The 25,133-nt window shown below is 45.9% G+C and overlaps 1 protein-coding gene and 1 long non-coding RNA gene across 2 annotated transcripts in view; one reads left to right on the forward strand and one right to left on the reverse strand.

Moving 5' to 3' along the window:
* The window catches only part of LOC139267253 (uncharacterized), a 29,993-nt gene that overhangs the window by 688 nt on the left and 4,172 nt on the right, over positions 1–25,133 (forward strand). Inside the window, exon 2 of the long non-coding RNA XR_011593868.1 lies at positions 19,460–19,508. This is a non-coding gene — a long non-coding RNA (uncharacterized lncRNA). The remainder of the gene's footprint in view (positions 1–19,459; positions 19,509–25,133) is intronic.
* hint3 (histidine triad nucleotide binding protein 3) lies at positions 655–25,001 on the reverse strand. The gene is made up of 5 exons (XM_070885277.1): positions 24,746–25,001; positions 14,228–14,345; positions 12,514–12,583; positions 3,680–3,806; positions 655–1,399 (listed from the first exon to the last, which is right to left on the reverse strand). The coding sequence occupies exons 1-5, from the start codon at positions 24,971–24,973 to the stop codon at positions 1,340–1,342; spliced, it is 603 nt and encodes a 200-aa protein (XP_070741378.1). The 5' UTR covers positions 24,974–25,001; the 3' UTR covers positions 655–1,339.

Raw genomic sequence — 25,133 nt, forward strand, 5'->3', positions numbered from 1 at the left:
CTGGCAACTTATAACTGCAAAAATATACCACCTGCATTTTAGTTTCCAATTCCATGCCCCAGGCCTACACCTCAGTGTCTTGTTTCAAAGCTGGCTGACTGCTCAAGTGCTTCTTTTTTCCCTATGCTATCTAAATATTCCACTGCTGTCCATGGCTTATAATTTTGATTTGGTAACACAGATTAAATAACCCCTAGTTTACTAAAACCAAAATAGGTTGCAACTATCATAGTAAAGGGTGAAATGAAAATTATGCCAGATGTTGGTAGTCCAATATACTGTCAAAGATAGATATGGATTTTGGCCCTTGACTCTGTTCATAGGTTCAGCAAATGGCATTGGTTATATGTATGAGTTGTAGGATGCCACTGTTTGTGATACGAAGAACAGCAAAATGGTAATTTCCAGCATTTTAGGAGGGGTGAAAAGCTGAAAAGCAGATTTCAACTTGTTAATATAATTAGAGACTGCAGACAGAGTAGGTCAGAGAATGCCGCATAATAAAAAGCATACGGTGGCAGTGGCGCATGGAGAACCACCAGCAATTCAAAATAATATACAATGCATTTATAAGCCATAAGCATGCATGTTATTCAATAAGTGTACATTACAATTGAGTAATGTTTCTATTTTAATATTGAAATTAATGGAATCCATACGATCTATAAATTAGAACAAACAAATTGGTTATTAACACAAGAAGATGGCATAGTAGTGATTCATTTTAACTTAGCATCTGTAAGAATACATTGCAATATAATATGGAGACATTCAGTTGTATAAGTTGAGAACAGTTCAGCCAGGAATACAATTGTTAAAATGTCTTTATGAATATCCTGAGAGCTTACCATACTAATGTAATTACAATCTTCCATATACAAGATACATATTTTATTGATGCACATAAAACATATTTACAGCAAAACTTATTAAAATGTTTTACATTAATGTTGATGCAATTAAATATTTAATATAAACATAGTATTCAGACCAAATCTTACACAAGAACATTATGTAATTAAAGTTCTTCAATCTTTCCAGTTTTAGATTGCAGCTAACCATACTGATTGTTGTGCTGCTAACTGCATGCTGACAGGTTTAATAAACCATTGTCTGACTTCTATGCATGCAAATTTTGCAGTCTTTGTTAAACAGTCTAGGAAATAGTTACAGATCTTTACTGTATTAAATCAAAAATGATGGATTTTATATAAGTATTCAGGAACTCATTAAATGGCATTTTAGTTATGATGGGCACAAATTAATTATCAGAAGCTGGATCAGGTTAAAGACCAGCGGCAGTCTTGAAATATATGCACTAGGTTCCAACTGCATCTGTTTAGCTTTCACCACTGTAATCATCTGGAAGAGACTTTAGCCTTTCAATCAACTGTTCAACCTTTGGGAGGGAAAAAAAAGTCCATATTGTGGTAAGCCAGGTACAATGTGTACAAACAATGTTAGCATTTGCAAATAATTTGGACTCCAAAAGAAGAAATGCAAGCTGTAATTGAGACTATGAAGCAGCGTGTTTATTGTTAAAGCTTTTCGGAGATCCGCTTAACCTAGCTGACACTGATGGGATGAAAGTCTCCTCTGTCTGTTAACCTCTACAGGTTCTATGAGTTTGGACAGTCTCAATCCAGTTCCCAATAAGCATGCCGCACAAAACAACCCATGATTCTGTATAAATTGGCAACTTTATTTTGGAATAAAAGGTGGCTGGTGTAATGCCACATTGGTGCAGCACAGATTACTGAGGTACAAAGTTGGGCAGAGTAGAAAGAAGTTTGTTCCCCATCTAACAATGCAACAAATTTAGAGAATATATGTGTGGTGATGTTTACATATAATGCATTTGCTCTTTAGTTATCAGTAATGAGAATGTAGGAACAGGAGGGCACTATATGACCATCTAACTTTTATATATAAAAAATTAATCAAATACAAGGATTTATGATTAACACCATTTTTCATCTGTCTACTGTTTTTTTGAACATTTTTGTTTAAACAGAATGCTTGCAGAAGTTTGAGCATGACAGGGTGAGGGAGATGAATATTTGAAATAGCAAGTAAGATGATCACTGCAAAGATCCAAGTTATTGACGATAAATCTGCTGCTTGAATAAGCTCACTCACATAATTAGACACAGTGGGGGTAACATTCAACTTCAGTCAAACTGGGCAGAGTGACCCAGCATGACTATTCTACCAATGTCCCCTCCTTGTAGAAAGATACCTCTTGACTAAGCTTGTCCCACAACCAAGAATGAGAAGTTGTTGCAGATGCAATCCCATGGTTTAGCCCTGCTAGTAATCCCACATCCTACTCTATTGGTGCACTAATATGCACACAATTTTAATAGTCCAAATAATACTGTATAGTTCTTAATAAAATGGGATATCTATTTTCACTATTTAATAGCAACATAAAGCAGATTACTCTGTTTCTAGAAACTGGACACTGAAGCTTGCCTTAAGGTGCAGTGCACTGGTTGCTGTATCGTGAAGTAGTTAGATAGAGCATTTGAACAGGCAATAAATTGGAAATGGTCCAAAATGCAAAAAATGTCAAAGACAGACTAATAATTGCTTTAATAAAAAGGGAGATGAATACTTACTCACCAAATAAAACTAAAAAAAACATGTAATAGCTAGCTAATTTAGTAATTCTACCCAGTAAGGCACCCTTAATATTCTGATATCAGCCAAAATAATGAGTAACAGCTCGTTTCCCCACCTCCACTCATGAAAGTGTTGGGTCACACTAGCGTTATTTCAACAGGTGCTGACCATTCTCCAGAGCATCACCCAAATGTACATTCTTCATGTGTGATCCTAAACATTCAGTGTTGGCATGCTATTCAGTCACAAGTGACATTACAGCTAAACTCAATCCTGTTATTACTGATGTCCGTGTGACTTGCTGAAGCTACATTCAAAAATTCAACTAAAAGATTCTGAAGGGGACATTGTGTATTTGAAGAGGACTAATTTGCAGGATTACAGGGAAAAAGCTGGGGTCTGGCACTAAATTGGACAGCTCTTTCAAAGAGGCAGCACAGGCATGATGAGCCAAATAGCCTTCTGCTGTGCAGTAAGATACTATGATTATTTTCAAGACAATTTAGAGTATTGTGTAAATCAAACACTTTTGCTTTTGTGAAATTATATTCTTTGTAAATCAAATCAACAATTAATCTGCTCTAAAAACTATGGCCTAACTGGTGTTTTTAATATTTGAGTAGACAGGAAAGCAATCCATGCAACCTTCAATGAAAAACAGCACAATAAAAGGGCAATTTAAACCTGTGGCATGCCATTTCCTTTACGTGGCACAAAGTTGTAAATTTCACATCATAGGAACGCAGGTAAACATTAAAAAATTGGGAGAAAGTTTGAAGTGCAGAAGCTCGAACGAGTATACTTTTCAGCAGGGATCACTCAATAACAATTGGGAACAGAAATCTGTCAGGCTTATCCTCATCCTAGCCCAGGGATGCTGAAACCAATTCCAGTGCCTCCAACACCATTACAGGACAGACCAATTTTGAACCAGTTTTGCTCAGTAACATTTTGGGCAGTGTATATTTAAACTGAGCCATAGAGGAGCTAATGCAAATTGGCTCACATTTTCACCTATAACAACCTTATTCAACAATAAAAACAAAGTACTTACTGCAATGAACCAGTAGGAATTGGTTCTGTAAACCATTCTCGATATAAATCCCATCTGACTGGCTGGAGCCAGTACATGCAAGTGCAAATGAGTTACTGTGCAGAATGGGGGCCAGTGAAAGCCCAGCCTGTAAACAAATCTAACATATCAGTAACTATACTCAAACATAGTGTATGATCACAATAATCGCAAAAATCTGTAAAAAAAAACCCCAAATGAATTAAGTCATTTAAATGAATCCTGAAAGTGTTTGCGTTTATTCGTATAAGTTTTTTTTTATTTAGTAGCTTCAATGTACTTTGTAAGTACAGCATTAAACTTGTGAAAATAATTTAACTGACGTTACAAGAATGTACCAAAATATTTACAGTAAAATTGAAAATAGGTGCTTGGAGGGTACTTTTAATTATGAATACATGCCGTCTTTCCATGATATTTAGAGAGTGAGGATAATTTTCAGTAGGTGATGGCAGTGGGAAACTTTCCTTTTCCGTTCTGGGATGTGGGCGTTGCTGGCAAGGCCAGCATTTATTGCCTGTCTCTCTAAGCCCTTGAGAAAACGGTGGTGAGCCGCCTTCTTGAACCGTTGCAGTCCTTGTGGTGAAAGTACTCCCATAGTGCTGTTAGGGAGGGAGTTCCAGAATTTTGACCCAGAGACAATGAAGGAATGGTGATATACTTCCAAGTCAGGATGGTGTGTAATTTGGAGAGGAACTTGCACGTAATGGTGCTCCCATGCGCCTGCTGCCCTTGTCCTTCTAGGTGGTAGAGGTCACGGGTTTAGGAGGTGCAGCCGAAGAAACCGTGGTGAGTTGCTGCAGTGCATCTTATAGATGGTACACACTGCAGCCACGGTGCGCCAGTGGTGGAGGGAATGAATGTTGAAGGTGGTGGATGGTTGCCAATAAAATGAGCTGCTTTGTCCTGGATGGTGTCAAGCTTTTAGTGTTGATGGAACCGCATTCATCCAGTCAAGTGGAGAGTATTCCATCACACTCCTGACTTGTGCCTGTAGATGGTGAAAAGGCTTTGGGGAGTCACGAGGTTAGACACTCGCCACAAAATACCTAGACTCTGACCCGTTCTTGGTGCCGCAGTATTTATGTGGCTGGTCCAGTTAAGTTTCTGGTCAATGGTAACCCCCCCAGGATGTTGATGGTGGGGGATTCAGCAATGGTAATGCCGTTGAATATCAAGGGGAGGTAGTTAGACTCTCGTTTGCTGGAGATGGTCATTGCCTGGCACTTTTGTGACACGAATTTTACTCGTCACTTCTTTAAAAAAGGGGATAAGTCCGACTGCGGCAACTACAGAGGAATCTCCCAGTTATCAGCTACTCAACCGTCTTTTCCCTGTGGCTGAGGAGCTCCTCCCGGAGTCACAGTGCGGATTTCGTCCCCTACGGGGCACAACGGACATGATTTTTGCAGCGCGACAGCTGCAGGAAAAATGCAGGGAATAACACCAGCCCTTATACATGGCCTTCTTAGATCTTACAAAGGCCTTTGACACGGTCAACCACGAGGGTCTATGGAGTGTCCACCTCCGTTTCAAATGCCCCCAAATGTTCGTCACCATCCTCCGCCTGCTCCACGATGATATGCAGGCTATGATCCTTACCAACGGATCCATTACAGATCCAATCCACGTCCGGACCGGGGTCAAACAGGGCTGCGACGTCGTTCCAACCCTCTTCTCAATCTTCCTCACTGCTCTGCTCCACCTCACAGTCGACAAGCTCCCCGCTGGAGTGGAACTAAACTACAGAACCAGTGGGAACCTGTTCGTCGTCTCCAGATCAGGTCCAAGACTACCCCAACCTCTGTCATCGAGCTACAGTACGCGGACGTCGCCTGCGTCTGTGCACAGAGGCTGAACTCCAGGACATAGTCGACGTATTTACTGGGGCGTTCGAAAGCATGGGACTTATGCTAAACATCCGTAAGACAAAGGTCCTCCACCAACCTGTCCTCACCACACAGCACTGCCCCCCAGTCATCAAGATCCACGGCGCGGCCCTCAACAACGTAGACCATTTCCCATACCTCGAGAGCCTCTTATCAACAAGAGCAGACACGGACGACGAGATTCAACACCGCCTCCAATACACCAGTGCAGCCTTCGGCCGCCTGAGAAAAAGAGTGTTTGAAGACCAGGCCTTCAAACCCGCCACCAAGCTCATGGTCTACAGGGCTGTAGTAATACCTGCCCTCCTGTGTGGAGGTTTAGAGATTTAGATAGGTTAAGTGAATGGGCTAAGGTTTGGCAGATGGAATACAATGTCAGAAAATGTGAGGTCATCCACCTTGGGAAAAAAAAAACAGTAAAAGGGAATATTATTTGAATGGGGAGAAATTACAACATGCTGCGGTGCAGAGGGACCTGGGGGTCCTTGTGCATGAATCCCAAAAAGTTAGTTTGCAGGTGCAGCAGGTAATCAGGAAGGCGAATGGAATGTTGGCCTTCATTGCGAGAGGAATGGAGTCCAAAAGCAGGGAGGTCCTGCTGCAACTGTACAGGGTATTGGTGAGGCCGCACCTGCGTGCAGTTTTGGTCACCTTACTTAAGGAAGGATATACTAGCTTTGGAGTGGGTACAGAGACAATTCACTAGGCTGATACCGGAGATGAGGGGGCTACCTTATGATGATAGATTGAGTAGACTGGGTCTTTACTCGTTGGAGTTCAGAAGGATGAGGGGTGATCTTATAGAAACATTTAAAATAATGAAAGGGATAGACAAGATAGAGGCAGAGAGGTTGTTTCCACTGGTCGGGGAGACTAGAACTAGGGGGGCACAGCCTCAAAATACGGGGGAGCCAATTTAAAACCGAGTTGAGAAGGAATTTCTTCTCCCAGAGGGTTGCGAATCTGTGGAATTCTCTGCCCAAGGAAGCAATTGAGGCTAGCTCATTGAATGTTTTCAAGTCACAGATAGATAGATTTTTAACCAATAAGGGAATTAAGGGTTACGGGGAGCTGAGTCCACGGCCAGATCAGCAATGATCTTGTTGAATGGCGGAGCAGGCTCGAGGGGCTAAATGGCCTACTCCTGTTCCTAATTCTTATGTTCTTATGTTCTGAGAGACATGGACCATGTACAGTAGACACCCCAAGTCGCTGGAGAAATACCACAAACGATGACTCCGCAAGATCCTACAAATCCCCTGGGAGGACAGACGCACCAACATTAGCGTCCTCGACCAGGCCAACATCCCCAGTACTGAAGCACTGACCACACTTTATCAGCTCTGCTGGGCAGGCCACATTGTTCGCATGCCAGACACGAGATTCCCAAAGCAAGCGCTCTACTCAGAACTCCTTCATGGCAAACGAGTCAAAGGTGGGCAGTGGAAACTTTACAGGGACACCCTCAAAGCCTTCCTGATAAAGTGCAACATCCCCACTAACACCTGGGAGTCCCTGGCCAAAGATCGCCCTAAGTGGAGGATGTGCATCCGGGAGGGCGCTGAGCGCCTCGAGTTTCATTGCCGAGAGCATGCAGAAATCAAATGCAGGCAGCGGGAAGAGCGTGCAGCAAACCTGTCCCACCCACCCTTTCCCTCAACGACTATCTGTCTCACCTGTGACAGAGTCTGTGGTTCTCGTATTGGACTGTTCAACCAACTAATGACTCATTTTAAGAGTGGAAGCAAGTCTTCCTCGCTTCCAAGGGACTGCCTATGGTTACTTGTCACTTATCAGCCCAAGCCTGAATGTCGCCCAGGTATTGCTGCATGCGGGCATGGACTGCTTCATTTTCTGAAGAATTGCGAATGGAACTGAACACTCTGCAATCATCAACGAACATCCCCACTTCTGATCTTATGATGGAGGCAAGGGCATTGAGGAGCAGCTGAAGATGGATGAGCCTAGGACACTGCAGCGATATCCTGGGGCTGGAATGATTGACTTCCAACAATCACAACCATCTTCCTTTGTGCTAGGTATGACTCCAGCCAGTGGAGAGTTTTCCCTTCCATTGACTTCAATTTTACGAGGGCTCCTTGATGCCACACTCTGTCAAATGCTGTCTTGATGTCAAGGGCAGTCACTCTCACCTCACCTCTGGAATTCAGCTCTTTTGTCCATGTTTGGACTAATAATAACAACTTTTATTTATATAGCACCTTTAACGTAGTAAAACATCCCAAGGCGCTTCACAACAATTTTACAACGCATTAGATATTGAGGGAAAGAGAGAAAAAGCGTGAGAACATGTAAAAAGAGGTTAAAGGCACGGGTCCGAAGCGGAGCCAAAATGCGCACGCAGATAAACACACGCAAAAAAATGAAAAAAAAGAAATTCCAATTACATTATAAATAATACAATAAGGAGTATACAATAGTAAAATCAGTGTATTGAATATATTTAAGGCGGAGATTGACAGATTTTTGAGCGATAAGGGAAGTGGAGCTGAGCCCATGATCAGATCAGCCATACCATCATAGGCAGTTCCTCGGAATCGAGGAAGACTTGCTTCCACTCCTAAAGTGAGTTCTTTGGTGGCTGAACAGTCCAGCAGGAGAGCCACAGACCCTGTCACAGGTGGGACAGATATTCGTCCGGGGGGGGGGGGGGGGGGAGGGTGGCACTGATTTACCATATGCTCCTTCCGCTGCCTGTGCCTGACCGCTTCACACTCACAGCGTTGAGATTCGAAGAGCTCAACGCCCTCCCGGATACACTTTCTCCACCTCGGGCAGTCTTCGGCCAGGGTCTCCCAGGCGTCAGTGGTGATGTCGCACTTCACCAGGGAGGCTTTGAGGGTGTCCTTGTAATGTTTCCGCTGCCCACCTTTGGCTCGTTTACCACGAAGGAGCTCTGCATAGAGCAATTGCTTCGGAAGTTAGGAAGTCTCGTATCTGGCATGCGGAAGCTGATAGAGTGTGGCTAGTGCTTCTATGCTGGGGATGTTAGCTTGGGCGAGGACATTGATGTTGGTGCATCTGTCCTCCCAGGGGATTTGCAGGATCTTGCGGAGACATCATTGGTGATACATCTCCAGCGACTCGATGTGTCTTCTGTAAGTCGTCCATGCCTCTGATCCATACAGGAGGGTGGGTATTACTACAGCCCTGTAGACCATGAGCTTGGTGGTAGGTTTGACGGCATGGTCTTCAAACACTCTTTCTCAGGCGGCTGAAGGCTGCACTGATGCACTGGAGGCGATGTTGAATCTCTGCATCAATGTCTGCCTTTGTTGACAAGAGGCTCCCCAGTTATGGGAAGTGGTCCACGTTGTAGAGGGCCACACCGTGAATCTTGATGACTGGGGGGCAGTGCTGTGCGGCGGGGACAGGCTGGTGGAGGACCTTTGTCTTACGGATGTTAAGCGTAAGGCTCATGCTTTCATATGCCTCGGTGAATACATCGACTATATCCTGGAGTTCAGCTTCAGAATGCGCGCAGACGCAGGCATCGTCCGCGTACTGCAGTTCAGATCAGCAATGATCTTATTGAATGGTGGAGCAGGTTCGAGGGGCCAAATGGCCTACTCCTGCTCCTATTTCTTATGTTCTTAATAAAGATTATAATTAAACAAAATTAAATAATATGGGCTCAATTTTCCCCAGTGATTTGCGCCATTTTTTTTTTTTAAGAGCAGGCTGCTTTTTTTGGCCTGTTTAAAAAAAAAACAGTTTCCCCGATCAATTTGCACCAGCGTAACTCAGTTAGTTACGATTTTTTTAGTTAAGTTGTTTTTTCAGCCAAAAGAGGCATAATTCTGGCCAGTTCGGCAAGTTTGGCCAGCTGAGAGTTACTCCAGTTCTTCTTAGGCCAGCATATGTAGCCTCTGCAAAAAATCCTTCTGGAGAGTTAAGGAAATCGGCGCAGCTAAGGAAATTGTCGCAGGTAAGTGCAACAGATGCCCAGACAGCAGCAGCAGAAGAAAGAGCGAGGGAAAGAGGGGGGTGGGGGGGAAGCCTTTCAGTATAGTTAGGTGCGGGGACGGGGAGGGAGAAGACCATTCGGCCTGGAATGGGGCGGGGATTGGCATGGAGGGGGGGGGAGCATAATCATTGGAGGTAAGTTGCTGCAATGTGTTTGAATATGTTTTTTAAGTTGATGCAATGTACTTTAATGTGTTGCCAGCTGGCTGTATGTTTCACTTTGCAACCTCAGCCTGCATTGTGTCCCTGGTTACTGTGGCAACCCGATCTTTTTGGCGCAGATCAAGGCTTAATCCCCAAAACTAAAGGTTAGGTTAAGCAGCGCAAAATGAAGAAATCCAATGGGGAAACTTAGTACATTTTTTTTGGTGTACTTGGGCCCCCCAAAAATGGGCGTAACTCTTCAAGTACGCCAACAAAAAGCTTTGGGTAAAATTGAGCCCTATATATCATAATTATAAATTCAGTTAAAATTAGAAAATCAGCAATTGAATCAAATTAAATCAGTTATTAGCTTTCTTAAAGATTCATTCCCTGTCCAGTGATTCAATTAATATGGAAGAACCAATCACTGTCCTCCATCTTTGTGATGTCATCATTTTATTACCAAGGCTACAATGAGGTCCGGAGCTGAGTGGTCCTGACAGCACCCAAACTGAGCATCGGAGAGCAGGTTATTGGTGACTACGCGCTTGATAGCACGGTCGATGACATCTTTCATCACTTTGCGGTAATTGGCAGGATTGGATTTGTCCTGCTTTTTGTGGACAGGACATACCTGGGCAATTTACCACATTGTTAGGTAGATGCCAGTGTTGTAGCTGTACTGGAAGACCTTGGCTAGAGACGTGGCTAGTTGTGGAGCACAAGTCTTCAGCACAACAGCCGGAATGTTGTCGGGGCCCACAGCCTTTGCTGTATCCAGTGTGTCAGCTGTTTCTTGATATCACGTGGAGTGAATCAAATTGGCTGAAGACTGGCTTCTGTGATGGTGGGGACTTCAGGAGGAGGCCGATGGGGATCATCCACTCGGCCCTTCTGGCTGAAGCTGGTTGCAAATGCTTCAGTCTTGTCTTTTGCACTTGCATGCTGGGCTCCGCCATCATTGAGGATGGGGATATTCATGAAGCCTCCTCCTCCTCCCGTTAGTTGTTTAATTGCCTACCACTATTCACGACTGGATGTGGCAGGACTGCAGAGCTTTGATCTGATCCATTGATTGTGGGATCGCTTAGTTCTGTTTATAGCATGCTGCTTCCGCTGCTTAGCATGCATGTAGTCCTTTGTTGCAGTTTCCCCAGGTTGCTACCTCACTTTTAGGGACGCCTGGTGCTGCTCCTGGCATGCTTTTCTGCACTCCTCATTGAACCAGGGTTAGTCCCCTGGCTTGATGGTAATGGTTGAGCAAGGGATATGCCATGAGGCTATAGATTGTGGTGGAATACAATTCTGCTGCTGCTGATGGCCCACAGTGCCTCATGGATGCCCAGTTTTGAGCTGCTAGATCTGTTGTGAATCTATCCCATTTAGCACGGTGGTAGTGCCACACAACACGATGGAGGGTGTCTTCAGTGTGAAGGCAGGACTTCGTCTCCACAATTACTGTGCGGTGATCACTGCTACCAATGTTGTCATGGACAGATGCATCTGAGACAGGTAGATTGGTGAGGACGAGGTCAAGTAGGTTTTTCCCTCATGTTGGTTCTCTCACCACCTGCTGCAGGCCCAGTTTGACAGCTGAATCCTTCAGGATTCGGCCAGCTCGGTCAGTCGTGATGCTACCGAGCCACACTTGGTGATGGACATTGAAGTTCCCCCACCCAGAGTACGTTCTGCACCCTTGTTACCCTCAGTGCTTCTTCCAAGTGGTGTTCAGCATGGAGGAGTTCTGATTCATCTGCTGAGGGAGGGCGCGAGGTGGTAATCAGTAGGAGGTTTCCTTGCCCATGCTTAACCTGAAGCCATGAGACTTCATAGGGTCCAGAGTCAATGTTGAGGACTCCCAGAGCCACTCTCTCCCGACTGTATACAACTATGCTGCCACCTTGGGTGGGACAGGACATACCCAGGGATGGTGATGGAGGAGTTTGGGACATTGGCTGTAAAGTATGACTCGTCTGTGGGACAGCTCTCCCAATATTGGCACAAGTCCCCAGATGTTAGTGAGGAGGACTTTACAGGGTCGTCTGGGCTGGTGTGCCATCATCGATGCCGGGTGGTCCATCCGGTTTTATTATTATTGTTTCTTGTAGCGGTTTGTTACCATTTCAAAGGGCAATTAAGAGTCAACCACATTGCTGTGTCCAGGTAAGGATGGCAGACCAGGTAAGGATGGCAGATTTCCTTCCCTGAAGGATATGAGTGAACCAAATGGGTTTTTACGACAATCCGATTACTGACACTAACTTTTTATTCTAGATTTAGTTAATTAACTGAATTTAAATTCCACATTTGCTGTGGTGGGATTTGAACTCACTTCTCCAAATTATTAGCCCAGGCCTCTGGATTACAAGTCCCGTTATTTAACCACTATGCTACCGTTCTCGGAACTCCCCAATTACCAGCACATATTAGAACATTGCAGCACAATGCCTGCCACCAGTGTGTACTCAGAAAATAACCCTCACTGTAACTATGTGCCAGTTTCCTCGGGCAATGCAATGCTAATTTAAATTTAAATTCAAGCCCTATACCCTGCTCAGCTACAATCCAAATTGAAATACCGTTTTAAAAGGTGAACCATGAATAAATTTCACAGAACGTTGTTGATTCACTTTAAGTTTATGACAGAATGTTGGATCATAGTTTGCCAGTTTTAACTGGTTTGATTAGTTTTCTAGAAAGGTATAACACTGAAAAGTCCACAGGCAGCTATCAAACTAACAAACGTCATTTGTTCAGAATAGTAGTACAGTTAGTATTCTACAGTACTGTACATACCTCACATCAGCCAGGTCACCAACACCTTTTTGTTGTAGTACATTTTTTCCAATATTCACCATCTTTTGAACTATTCATTAAAACAGAATTTTACAGATTAATAAATACCATCAAAGCATATCTTAGTCATAAATCATGTACATCAGGACCAATGTGTAAAATAGGAAAAAGTAGTGTAAAACTACAACCGAGTTTCCATTCTTTAGAACATAATTCTCTCCCATTCTAACTGGCAGCTACCTTTCTATCTGGTAGTTCACATTCTGGTAATATGTAGGTGATAGCACAATGAGGCTTCTTACCATGTCTCACTCCTACTACTGGGACACTAGTAAAATGAAGTGGCACATATGTAACGTAAGTTACTAGTGCTGGCAACATTGGGACAAGGATTAAACTGGTAGTGCACCAACCACCTGTTCAATCTAAATTGCTAGTACAGGTGCAACATCCCAAATCCGGAACTGCGAAAACCAGAATAGTTCGAAAACCAGACATTCTGCGCATAGCTGATGGAGTCATTCGGAATCTGGAATTATTATTCAAAAACCGGACATTTTTGAGGCGGCCAACAGTGGGGTGGTTCAGTTTGGTAGGAGGCTACTTACCGGTAAAAAGCGCAGCGCCGGGGGGCCGTGGGCGGCGTGAATCGGCAGGCGGCGAGGAGCAGCGTGAATCGGCGAGCAGCAAGGTTCGAAATCCGGCACGGATTCAGTCGAGTATTCCAGACAAGAAAATCAATAGTTGGAATCTGGAATCCTCGACTGAATCCGCGCCGGATTTCGCCGAATTTTGGACCTCACTGCTCAAAACCCGTCACGGATTCAGTCAAGGATTCCGGATTTCAGAATATTGATTTTCTTGCCTGAAATCCAGAAAAACCCCAAAACCGGCACGGATTCGGTCCCGAAGATTCCGGATTTCCGACATTGTACCTGTACAGAGTAGACAGCAATCATGGCAGTATAACAGGGCAGAATATTACAAACCAGCCAAGGCTAATATTCCATCCAAAGGAATGCTCAAGACTGTTTTGTATTTCAAATAGGAATTAATTCAATAAACCCCCTTGATATTACCCCTACCAAGATAATGCAACCTCATGCACAAATAGCTAGGTGCACTATGATTTAAAGTACTGAAAGTGGACACTGAAGACAAGTAGAATAGAACCTGTAGTTTGTCCACAATTCTAACTAGAAAGCAGTTGTCTTTTGGCATGTGTAAATAAAAGTTATCTTCTCTGCTGCTGGTATAGTATTGTCAAATATTATTAGAAAAAAATAATTTTTGCCATGTTTTGAATCACGGTACTCAACACTATTCCACATACTGAGGTGTTCAGTTCTCCAGTAGCCATTCAGACAAGGCTGCTAGTAGACATTTGCGCTGGAACCTGAACTTTTAACGCAGCTTAAAAATGTTAACTTTTAAAAGAAATATTGGATTTGCAGATGTGATCAGGAGGTGATCATGCCACCAAGTGAATCATTTATAAATAGGATCTAATGTATTTTTTGCATCTAAACTTGGCCTTTGGTATGTCAGAATTGGTCTTAAGAGTTGCCTTTTTGAACATTGTTCATGACATGCAGTTTCAAAGTTTTTACAAGCACTGTTCAATTGAAAGAGGATACAGTAAAGTGTTGGAATATAATTTGAAACATCACAGGCCCTCTATTATTTTTAAAAATGAAGCTAAATACAATCTCACCTATTGATATGTGCTCCTTCTTCAGAGATTTGCAATTTCCAATGTGTTTTCTTGGCACTACAAGATAATGATGGGGTGCACCTGGTCGGATGTCCCTAAAACAAGCAAACTGCTCATCCTGAACAAAAAAAATAATGCAATGTTTTAAATCTTTGACTATTTTAATAATAATATGGGAATTTCAAGACATAAATGTGGTCATGTATGGAACACTGATTGGACCAGGAACTTGTTTTGTGGACAGAAATTTCATTCACGATTATTTTTAATTTCTCAACCGTACATTCAATTAACATGACGAGTTAAAATATATACTATGCTACAACTAATAGTTAAATTATTGGTAAAACAAACAATACGTATATTAAATATGCTGATCTTGTTGTATTTTGCAATATAAGGCTGGTCACAAAAGTAGACATTAACACAAATATTAAAAAAAAAATCATTCTCCATCCTAAAACCCTGGAATGTCCATTTTGCAAACTCTTCCACAGGGATCACCAACGTTGCTATTGGTTAGCCCAATAGGCAGAATGTCCAAATGACACAATGAAATCCATGTGACCTTTAACTCCAGCGAGAACATCTATCATTTCTACAGACATTTTAGTTTATTACAAAAATAACATGTTTTAAAAAAAAATTTCCCTCTCCAATTCTCTCTTTTCCCCTTATCTGCTGAAAGTGCTGGCATAAACTGAAGTGTAGTTGCTTCAGTTCCAGATACCCTCAGGTATCTTTACATAGAAATTGAAACACAGAGACTATCCAGACGAATGTGTTGAGTCAAAAAGTGTCACGAAATCCCAAGACAGAAAGTAAAGGTACCTCATTCAAGTAACCTTTCTTTGTGTATCTGGAGAGTGAATAGGCTAATCAGCTGATGGGGGGGGGGGGGGGGGGGGGGGGGCGGGAGTGTGAGGGGACATCACAGCTAAACCTGAAATCTTCTCCGAACATTCACAGACATGCACATTTCGGCAGGGCTCATTGTACACCCAGGTTGATTTTTTTCTCCCCTCGCTCCCTAATCAAGGGCACTGAAATGAACTGTGGCACCCTCTCCCCTCAGATGAGATTAGTTAACTTTGCAGATTGATGATTAAATCCAGGACCTTCCTGGCCTGTATACTCTATCACACAAGGTGGGTAATTTATTCAAGAGCCCATTTGGTAGCACTAAATAAAATATCTATTGTTCTAACATTACCGCATCTGTCCCGCTCTCCCTATTGTCAAGATCAAGAACATTATCCATGGTTTTGTCACCTCAATGCTTGATTTTTTTTCCAACATGCATTTTGTTGTCCAAAAAAAAAGGCAGGTAATCTTCCCCGCTCCAAAACCTGCACCCACATTACCCCCATGGTTGCCAAGCTCCACTAGCTCCCGAGATCCAGCAGATTAAGGAATTTGTAACCATTCTCATGTGAAAGGGTGCATGTTCATTACAAATTTAGCATCGATGCTTGATGGCATCAGCTTTGCAACAACACAAGTTGTGCAGTGTAAATCAGGTGTTAAAGCCCAAACTGACACCAAAGCAAGGCACAATAAGAATCCCTTCTTCAAGGAGTTTCGATCCACTTCATTCCAGTGTCAGGTTGGTTGCCAATTCTGGATTCGGATTAGGGTTAGAAACATAGAAAATAGGAGCAGTAGTAGGCCATTCGGCCCTTCGAGACTGCACCGCCATTCAATATGATCATGGCTGATCGTTAGGGTTTGCATTTACACTATAACTGAAGCTTTGAAGCAAAGCAAATTTGCTTCAAAAGATGCTGCAACTGGTATGAAGGCAGTATTAAATCTCCGCGTCTTGACACATACTACTTCTGCAACCTCCCTCACCCATGCTTTCCTGCACATACTACTTCCTTGATCCATCATTGGTAGCTGTTCTTTAGCCACAACGCCCCATCCACTAGAACTCAATCACTAAATCCCTCCCCAATTTCAAAAACCTCTTTATAACCTTTCTCTGACTGCGCTTTCACTCCTCCCTTCGGTTCCCCTTTTCTTTGATTCTAGGCGTCTAACCTGTAAAGCTGCGAGATTTTTCACTATATGAGCAGCACTCTAAAATGCTGCTCTATGATTTGTAAATGATCTCATTTTGGTTCGCAGTTGCGAGCAGTACTTTGACTTCCTCAGTGGTTGCTGTTGACTCGTGCAATGAGACATGCCAAATCCGTTCCTGCTCTTCATCCAGAACACACAGTTGAATGCTGCTTGCCCTTTAAAACGTGTCCTGCTTGAGCTACTCATTATTGTTTGAAGATCAGGACCTCAAATCTGGTACCAAACTTATGGTCTACATCATCATCATCATGGGCAGTCCCTCGGAATCGAGGAAGACTTGCTTCCACTCTTAGCATGGGTTCTTACGTGGCTGGACATTCCAATACGAGAATCACAGTCTCTGTCACAGGTGGGACAAACAGTCGTTGAGAGAAGGGGTGGGTGGGACTGGTTTGCTGCACGCTCTTTCCGCTGCCTGTGCTTGATTTCTGCATGCTCTCAACAACGAGACTCGAGGTGCTCAGCACCCTCCCAGCTGCACTTCCTCCACTTAGGGCGGTCTTTGGCCAGGGACTCCCAGGCGTCAGTGGGGATGTTGCACTTTATCAGGGAGGCTTTGAGGGTGTCCTTGTAACGTTTCCGCTGCCCTCCTTTGGCTCGTTTGCCGCGAAGGAGTTCCGAGTAGAGCACTTGCTTTGGGAGTCTCGTGTCTGGCATGCAAACTATGTGGCCTGCCCAGCGCAACTGATCAAGTGTGGTCAGTGCTTCAATGCTAGGGATGTTGACCTGGACGAGGACGCTAACGTTGGTGCGTCTGTCCTCCCAGGGGATTTGTAGGATCTTGCGGAGACATCGTTGGTGGTATTTCTCCAGCCACTTGAGGTGTCCATTGTACATGGCCATACAGGAGGGCGGGTATTACTACAGCCCTGTAGACCATGAGCTGGGTGGCAGTTTTGAGGGCCTGATCTTCAAACAATCTTTTCCTCAAGTGGCCGAAGTCTGCACTGGCACACTGGAGGCGATGTTGGATCTCGTCATCAATGCCTGCTCTTGTTGATAGGTGGCTCCCAAGATAAGGGAAGTGGTCCACGTAGTCCAGAGCCATGCCGTGGATCTTGACGACTGGGGGCAGTGCTGTGCGGCGAGGACAGGCTGGTGGGGAACCTTTGTCTTACTGATGTTTAGCGTAAGGCCCATGCTTTCGTACGCCTTACTAACGGATACTTACTAATGGATCCATCACAGACCCAATCCACGTCCAGACCAGGGTCAAACAGGGCTGCGTCATCGCCCCAACCCTCTTCTCAATTTTCCTCGCTGCTATGCTCCACCTCATAGTCGACAAGCTCCCCCACTGGAGTGGAACTAAACTACAGAACCAGTGGGAACCTGTTCAACCTTCGCCGTCTCCAGACCAGGTCCCAGATCACCCTATCCTCTGTCGTCGAGCTACAGTATGCGGACGACACCTGCGTCTGCGTACATACTGAGGCTGTACTCCAGGACATAGTCGATGTATTTACTTTATGGTCTACAGGGCAGTAGTGATACCCGTCCCCCAAATGGCTCAGAGATGTGGACCATATACAGTAGACACCTCAAAGCGCTGGAGAAGTACCACCAACACTGCCTCCACAAGATCCTGCAAATCCACTGGGAGGATAGACGCACCAACGTCAGTGTTCTCAATGAGGCCAACAACTCCAGCATCGAAGCACTGACCACCATCGACCAGCTCCGTTGGGTGGGCCACATTGTCCGCATGTCCGACACGAGATTCCCAAAGCAAGCGCTCTACTCGGAACTCCTACACGGCAAGCAAGCCCCAGGTGGGTAGAGGAAACGTTTCAAGGACACAAGGACATCCTCAAAGCCTCCTTGATAAACTGCAACATCCCCACCGGCACCTGGGAATCCCTGGCCCAAGACCGTCCTAAGTGGAGGAAGAGCATCCGGGAGGACGCTGAGCATCTAGAGTCTCGTCGCCGAGAGCATGCAGAAACCAAACGCAGACAGCGGAAGAAATGTGTGGCAAACCAGACTCCCCACCCACCCTTTCCTTCAACCACTGTCTGTTCCACTTGTGACAGAGACTATAATTCCCATATTGGACTGTACAGTCACCTGAGAACTCTTAGAATGGAAGCAAGTGTTCTTCGATTTCGAGGGACTGCCTATGATGATGATGATGATGGCGACTCATTATTGTTTGGGCTTGCATTCTTCTGGCCTGGAGTAGATATTAGTCAAGCTGACCAAAATGACCGCTTCCCTCTCCATACAATGTTCCTGGTATTTCCACGGTGCTGAAGTCCAGTATTTTCACCTGTGTTACACACCATGAAACAGTAACCAAAGAAGCAACACACACACACACACACACACACAGTCAAAAAACACTCATACTCTGCTTCCCATGTTAGCATTTTACCAACAAATGCATATAAAAGTTAAAGTACAATCACTTCAGCTTATTTCATGGGAAATAAATGTTGTAATTTCAAATCATTTTAATTAAATACTAACAGAAACACCCCATCCGAACTACAATAAATTAAAGATAAACAGCTCTCTTCAAGTTGAAGTTGAGGACCATCAACTGGTTCCAACCCCGCATTTCCGGATCGCTGCTTCTCACCAGAGATGGAGCCGTGGCTTCTCCCCGGGGACAACAGGGCCCGGCCCCGGGGGGAGGGATGGGACACTCACAGCCCGGCCCCGGGGGGAGGGATGGGACACTCACAGCCCGGCCCCGGGGGGAGGGATGGGACACTCACAGCCCGGCCCTGGGGGGAGGGATGGGACACTCACAGCCCGGCTCCGGGGGGAGGGATGGAACACTCACAGCCTGGCCCCGAGGGGACTGAGAGAGACACAGAGACACTCACAGCCCAGCCCTGGGCACAACAGCAGCACTGAGTGGGAAACTTGAAAGTTTGGTAAGTGGGAGAGTTCGGTGAAGTGGGGACGGGAGGTGTTGCTTTGCCTTGCCTTGTTTTTCCTAACTTCTTCCGTAGAACGGCAGCATACCTGAGCGGGAGCAGACCGAGGCCCGAGAATGGAGATAAAAGTCACAGCAGACCACAGGATACGGCCAGTGTGATCTCCTGGACTAGTTTCTGGTTGGTTGGATCGAAGGGGAATTTTCCCAGATTTTTTCCCCAATTGGTTTGGGTTTTTAATCTGTTTTTTTGCCCCTCCCAGGAGATCGCATGGCTCCAGGCGAGGAGAACTCTGCTGTGTGACATCACAGGTAAGGCAAGTAAGTGATTGGTAGCGATTGTGGGCTAAGTTTTTCTTTTAAGTTAACATATAGCATATAACTAAATTCTAAAAACTAACCTTTATTTATTTAACTAATTTAATGAACTGTATAAGGTAAATACTTTGATTAACACGAAAATTAATTAAATTAAATAATGGGAAAGCAGGAGATGTGTTGCTGCTGCAATATGTGGGAGCTTCTGGACGTTTTGGTCCAGTACGACTACATCTGCAGTCGGCTCGACGAACTTCGGCTCCGAGTTGAGGAGCTGTAGTCCGAGCTGCAGACATTGCGAGACATCAGGGAGGGAGAAAGTTACCTGGACCTTTTGCTCCAGGAGGCAGCCACATCCTCTAAATTAAATACTTTAGAATTGACACAAGGTCAGGGACAGGAGGGTGTGACTGCGAGTGAAGCAGGTACGGGGATCCAGGAGGTAGTATTGCAGGAGCCTCAGTCCCTGCACTTGTCCAATAGATTTGAGGTTCTTGCAACCCTTGTAGACAAGTGTACAGACCGCAGGGTGGACGAGCAGACTGACCAAGGCATCGTGGTGCAGAAAGCCATTCAAGTGCGGAGGCGGGGGGAGAAAGAGTAAAGAGGATGGTAGTTGTAGTAGGGGACAGTAATTAGGGGGATAGATAGGGTTTTCTGCAGCCAAGCGCATGCGTCCCAAAGGCTGTGTTGCCTACCTGGTGCCAGGGGTAAAGGACATCTCCTCCGGGCTGGAGAAAAACTTGGAGTGGGAGTGGGAGGATCCAGTTGCCATGGTACACGTAGGTACCAATGACATAGGTAGGACTAAGAAAGAGGTTCTGCTGACAGAGTTTGAGCAGCTAGGGACTAAATTGAAAAGCAGAACCACAAAGGTAATAATCTCTGGATTATTACTTGAGCCACGAGCAAATTGGCATAGGGTCAATAGAATCAAGGAAATGAATGCGTGGCTCAAAGGTTGGTGTGGGAGAAGTCCGTTTCGATTCATGGGGCACTGCCATCAATACTCGGGAAAGAGAGCTGTTCCATGAGGACGGACTACACCTGAACTATGATGGGACCAGAGTTCTAGCGAATTGAAGTAACTCGGGAGGTAGACAGGGCTTTAAACTAAATAAGGGGGTGGGGAGCTCCCAGTGGAGAGCAATCTAGAATGCTAAAGAGAAAAGAAAAGGAAGCAATGCAGGAAAGTGATTGTGGTAAGGATAACCAGATAATGTCAGGAATGGCCAGAGCATACAAATAAAAGAGTGCACTAACAAATAGGGTCCAGGTAAGAAAAAATAGCGATAAGACAAATAGGGCTATAGTACAAAGTATTGTTAAAAAGACAAATCTAAAAGCACTGTATCTGAAAGCACGATGCATTCGGAATAAGGTAGACGAATTAACAGCACAAATAGATGTAAACGGATACAATATAGTTGCAATTACGGAGACATGGTTGTAGGGTGACCAGGGTTGGGAACTGAATATCCAAGGATATTCGATATTTAGGAAGGACGGGCAAAAAGGAAAAGGAGGTGGTGGGGCGTTGTTAGTAAAGGATGAAATCAGAGCAATAGTGAGAAAGGATATTGGCTCAGAAAATCAAGATGTAGAATCAGTCTGGGTGGAACTAAGGAGCACCAAGGGGCAGAAAACATTGGTGGGAATTGTCTATAGGCCTCCAAACAGCAGTGGTAATATAGGTGACGGCATCAAACAGGAAATTAGAGATGCATGTAACAAGGTTACTACAGTAATCATAGGTGACTTTGATCTACATATAGACTGGCCAAACCAAATTAGTAATAATACTGTGGAGGATGAATTCCTGGAGTGTGTACGAGATGTTTTTTTTAAGACCAGTACGTTGAGCCTACAAGGGAACAGGCTATTCTAGATTGGGTATTGTGCAATGAGAAGGAGTTAATTCATAGTCTTGTTGTGCAGGGTCTTTTAGGGAAGAGTGACCATAATATGATTAATTCTTTATTAAGATGGAAAGTGAAGTAATCCAATCCGAAACTAGGGTCCTAATCTAAACAAAGGAAACTACGAAGGTATGAGGAATGAATTGGCTATGATAGATTGGGACGATTGATTAAAAGGCATGACGATGGATAGGCAATGGCTAATATTTAAGGAACGAATGCATGAATTGCAACAGTTATACATTCCTTTCTGGTGTAAAAACACAGAAGGAAAAGTGGCCCAACCACGCTAACAAAAGAAATTAAGGATAGTATTGGATCTAAAGATGAATTATACAAAGTTGCCAGAAAAAGTAGCAAGCCTGAGGATTGGGAGCAGTTTAGAATTCAGCAAAAAAGGACCAAGAGATTAATTAAGAGGGGAAAAATAAAGTACAAGAGTAAACTTGCAAGGAACATGAAAACCGGCTGCAAAAGTTTCTACAAGTATGTAAAGAGAAAAAGATTAGTGAAGACAAATGTAGTGAGAAATGAGAAAATTTATAATGGGGAATAAAGAAATGGCAGAACAAATAAATAAATAAATACTTCGGTTCTGTCTTCACGGAAGAGGACACAAATAATGTCCCAGAAATGCTAGGGAACCAAGGGTTTAATGAGCAAGAGGAATTAAAGGAAATGATTATTAGTAAGAAAATTGTGCTGGAGAAACTAATGGGACTGAAGGCCGATAAATCCCCAGGGCCTGATGATCTGCAACCCAGGAGAACTAAAAGAGGTAGCCATGGAAATAGTAGATGCATTGGTTGTCATCTTCCAAAATTCTATAAATTATGGAACAGTTTCTGTAGAGTGGAGGGTGGCAAATGTAACCCCACTATTTAAAAAAGGAGGGAGAGAAAACAGGGAACTACAGACATCAGTGGAGGGAAAATGCTAGAGTTTATTATTAAAGGATGTGATAACTGCACACTTACATAATATCAACGGGATTAGACAAAGTCAACATGGATTTATGAAAGGAAAATCATGTTTGACAAACCTACTGGAGTTTTTTGAGGATGTAACTGATAGCACAGATAAGGGAGAACCAGTGGATGTAGTGTATTTGGATTTTCAGAAGGCCTTTGATAAAGTCCCACAAAAGAGGTTAGTGTGCAAAATTAAAGCACATAGGATTGGGGGTAATATACTGGCATTGTTTGAAAATTGGTTAACTGATAGGAAACAGAGAGTAGGGATAAACGGGTCTTTTTCGGAGTGGCGGGCAGTGACTGGTGGGGTGCCACAGGGATCAATGCCTGGCCTCCAGCTATTTTATATATATAAATAAAATAAATGATTTGGATGAGGGAACCAAATGTAATATTTCCAAGTTTGCTAACGACACAAAACTAGGTGGGATTGTGAGTTGTGAGGAGGATGCAAAGACATCGCAAGGCGCTTTAGATAGGTTGAGTGAGTGGGCAAACACATGGCAGATGCAGTATAAAGTTGATATATGTGAAGTTAACCACTTTGGTAGACAAAGTATTATTTAAATGGTGATAGCTTGGGAAATGTCGATGTACAAAGGGGCCTGGGTATCCTTGTACACCAGTCATTGAAAGCAAACATGCAGGTGCAGCAAACAGTTAGGAAGGCAAATGGTATGTTGGCCTTCATTGCAAAAGGATTTAAGTACAGGAGCAAGGATGTCTTACTATACAGGGCCTTGGTGAGACCGCACCTGGAGTATTGTGTGCAGTTTTGGTCTCCTTACCCAAGAATGGACATACTTGCCATAGAGGGAGTGCAGCGAAGGTTCACCAGACTGATTCCTGGGATGGCAGGACTGACGTATGAGGAGAGATTGGGTCGACTAGGCCTGTATTCACGAGAGTGTAGAAGCACGAGAGGGGATCTCACTGAAACGTATAAAATTCTGACTGGGTTGGATAGACTGGATGTGGGGAGGATGCTTCCCCTGGCTGAGAAGTCTAGAACAAGGGGTCACAGTCTCAGGATACGGGGTAGGAAATTTGGGACCGAGATGAGGAGAAATTTCTTCACTCAGAGGGTGGAATTCTCTACCACAGAAGGCTGTGGAGGCCAAGTCACGGAATATATTTAAGAAGGAGCTAGATTTCTAGAAACAAAAAGCATGAAGGGGTATGGGGAAAAAAACAGGAATATTGTGCTGAGATAGAGGAGAGCCATGATCATATTGAATGGTGGTGCAGATTCGAATGGCCTACTACTGCTCCTATTTTCTATGAGACATACAGAGCCCGGCCCCGGGGGGGGGGGGGGGGGCTACACTCACGCCCCGAGGAGGGGCTACACTCACAGCCCGGCCCCGGGGGGTATACTCATCCCGGCCCCGGGTGGGGGGGCTACACTCACGGCCCGGCCCCGGGGGGGGGGGGGGGGGTACACTCACGGCCCGGCCCCCGGGGGGGGGGGGGGAGGGGGCTACACTCACGGCCCGGCCCCGGGTGGGGGGGGAAGGGCTACACTCACGGCCCGGCCCCGGGGGGGTACACTCAGCCCGGCCCCGGGTGGGGGGGGGACTACACTCACGGCCCGGCCCCGGGGGGGGGGGGGGGGGAAGGGGGCTACACTCACGGCCCGGCCCCGGGGGGGGGGGGGGGGGGGAAAGGGGGCTACACTCACGGCCCGGCCCCGGGGGGGGGGGGGGGGGGGAAGGGGGCTACACTCACGGCCCGGCCCCGGGGGGAGGGGGCTACACTCACGGCCCGGCCCCGGGGGGGGGGGGGGGGGAAGGGGGCTACACTCACGGCCCGGCCCCGGGGGGGGGGGGGGGGGAAGGGGGCTACACTCACGGCCCGGCCCCGGGGGGGAGGGGGCTACACTCACGGCCCGGCCCCGGGGGGAAGGGGGCTACACTCACGGCCCGGCCCCGGGAGGGGAAGGGGGCTACACTCACGGCCCGGCCCCGGGGGGAAGGGGGCTACACTCACGGCCCGGCCCCGGGAGGGAGGGGGCTACACTCACGGCCCGGCCCCAGGGGGGGAAGGGGGCTACACTCACGGCCCGGCCCCGGGAGGGGGTACACTCAGCCCGGCCCCGGGTGGGGGGGGCTACACTCACGGCCCGGCCCTGGGGGGAAGGGGGCTACACTCACGGCCCGGCCCCGGGAGGGAGGGGGCTACACTCACGGCCCGGCCCCAGGGGGGGAAGGGGGCTACACTCACGGCCCGGCCCCGGGAGGGGGTACACTCAGCCCGGCCCCGGGTGGGGGGGGCTACACTCACGGCCCGGCCCCGGGGGGAAGGGGGCTACACTCACGGCCCGGGCCCGGCTCCTCACCCAGTGCAGCAGCTCCACCGGCTCCTCTTTATTCCCGATTTTACAGAAGATGCAGTTCTTGTCGATCCCGCCATCGAACTCTGCAATCGCCGACCCCGGGCCCTCCGACCCGGACTCTCCTCCCCCCGGGCCCTCCGACCTGGGCTCTCCTCCCCCCGGGCCCGGGCTTTCCGACTCTCCAGCTGCCGCGCCTCGCTCCGCGGACTCGGCAACCACCAGCGCCGCCATGACAACCGCACCAATCAATCACACCCAGAGAGCATCGAGCACCAACCAATCACACCCAGAGAGCATCGAGCACCAACCAATCACACCCAGAGAGCATCGAGCACCAACCAATCACACCCAGAGAGCATCGAGCACCAACCAATCACACCCAGAGAGCATC

This window comes from Pristiophorus japonicus, chromosome 7 (assembly GCF_044704955.1).
Source record: "Pristiophorus japonicus isolate sPriJap1 chromosome 7, sPriJap1.hap1, whole genome shotgun sequence".
In the NCBI taxonomy this organism is placed as follows: domain Eukaryota; kingdom Metazoa; phylum Chordata; class Chondrichthyes; family Pristiophoridae; genus Pristiophorus; species Pristiophorus japonicus.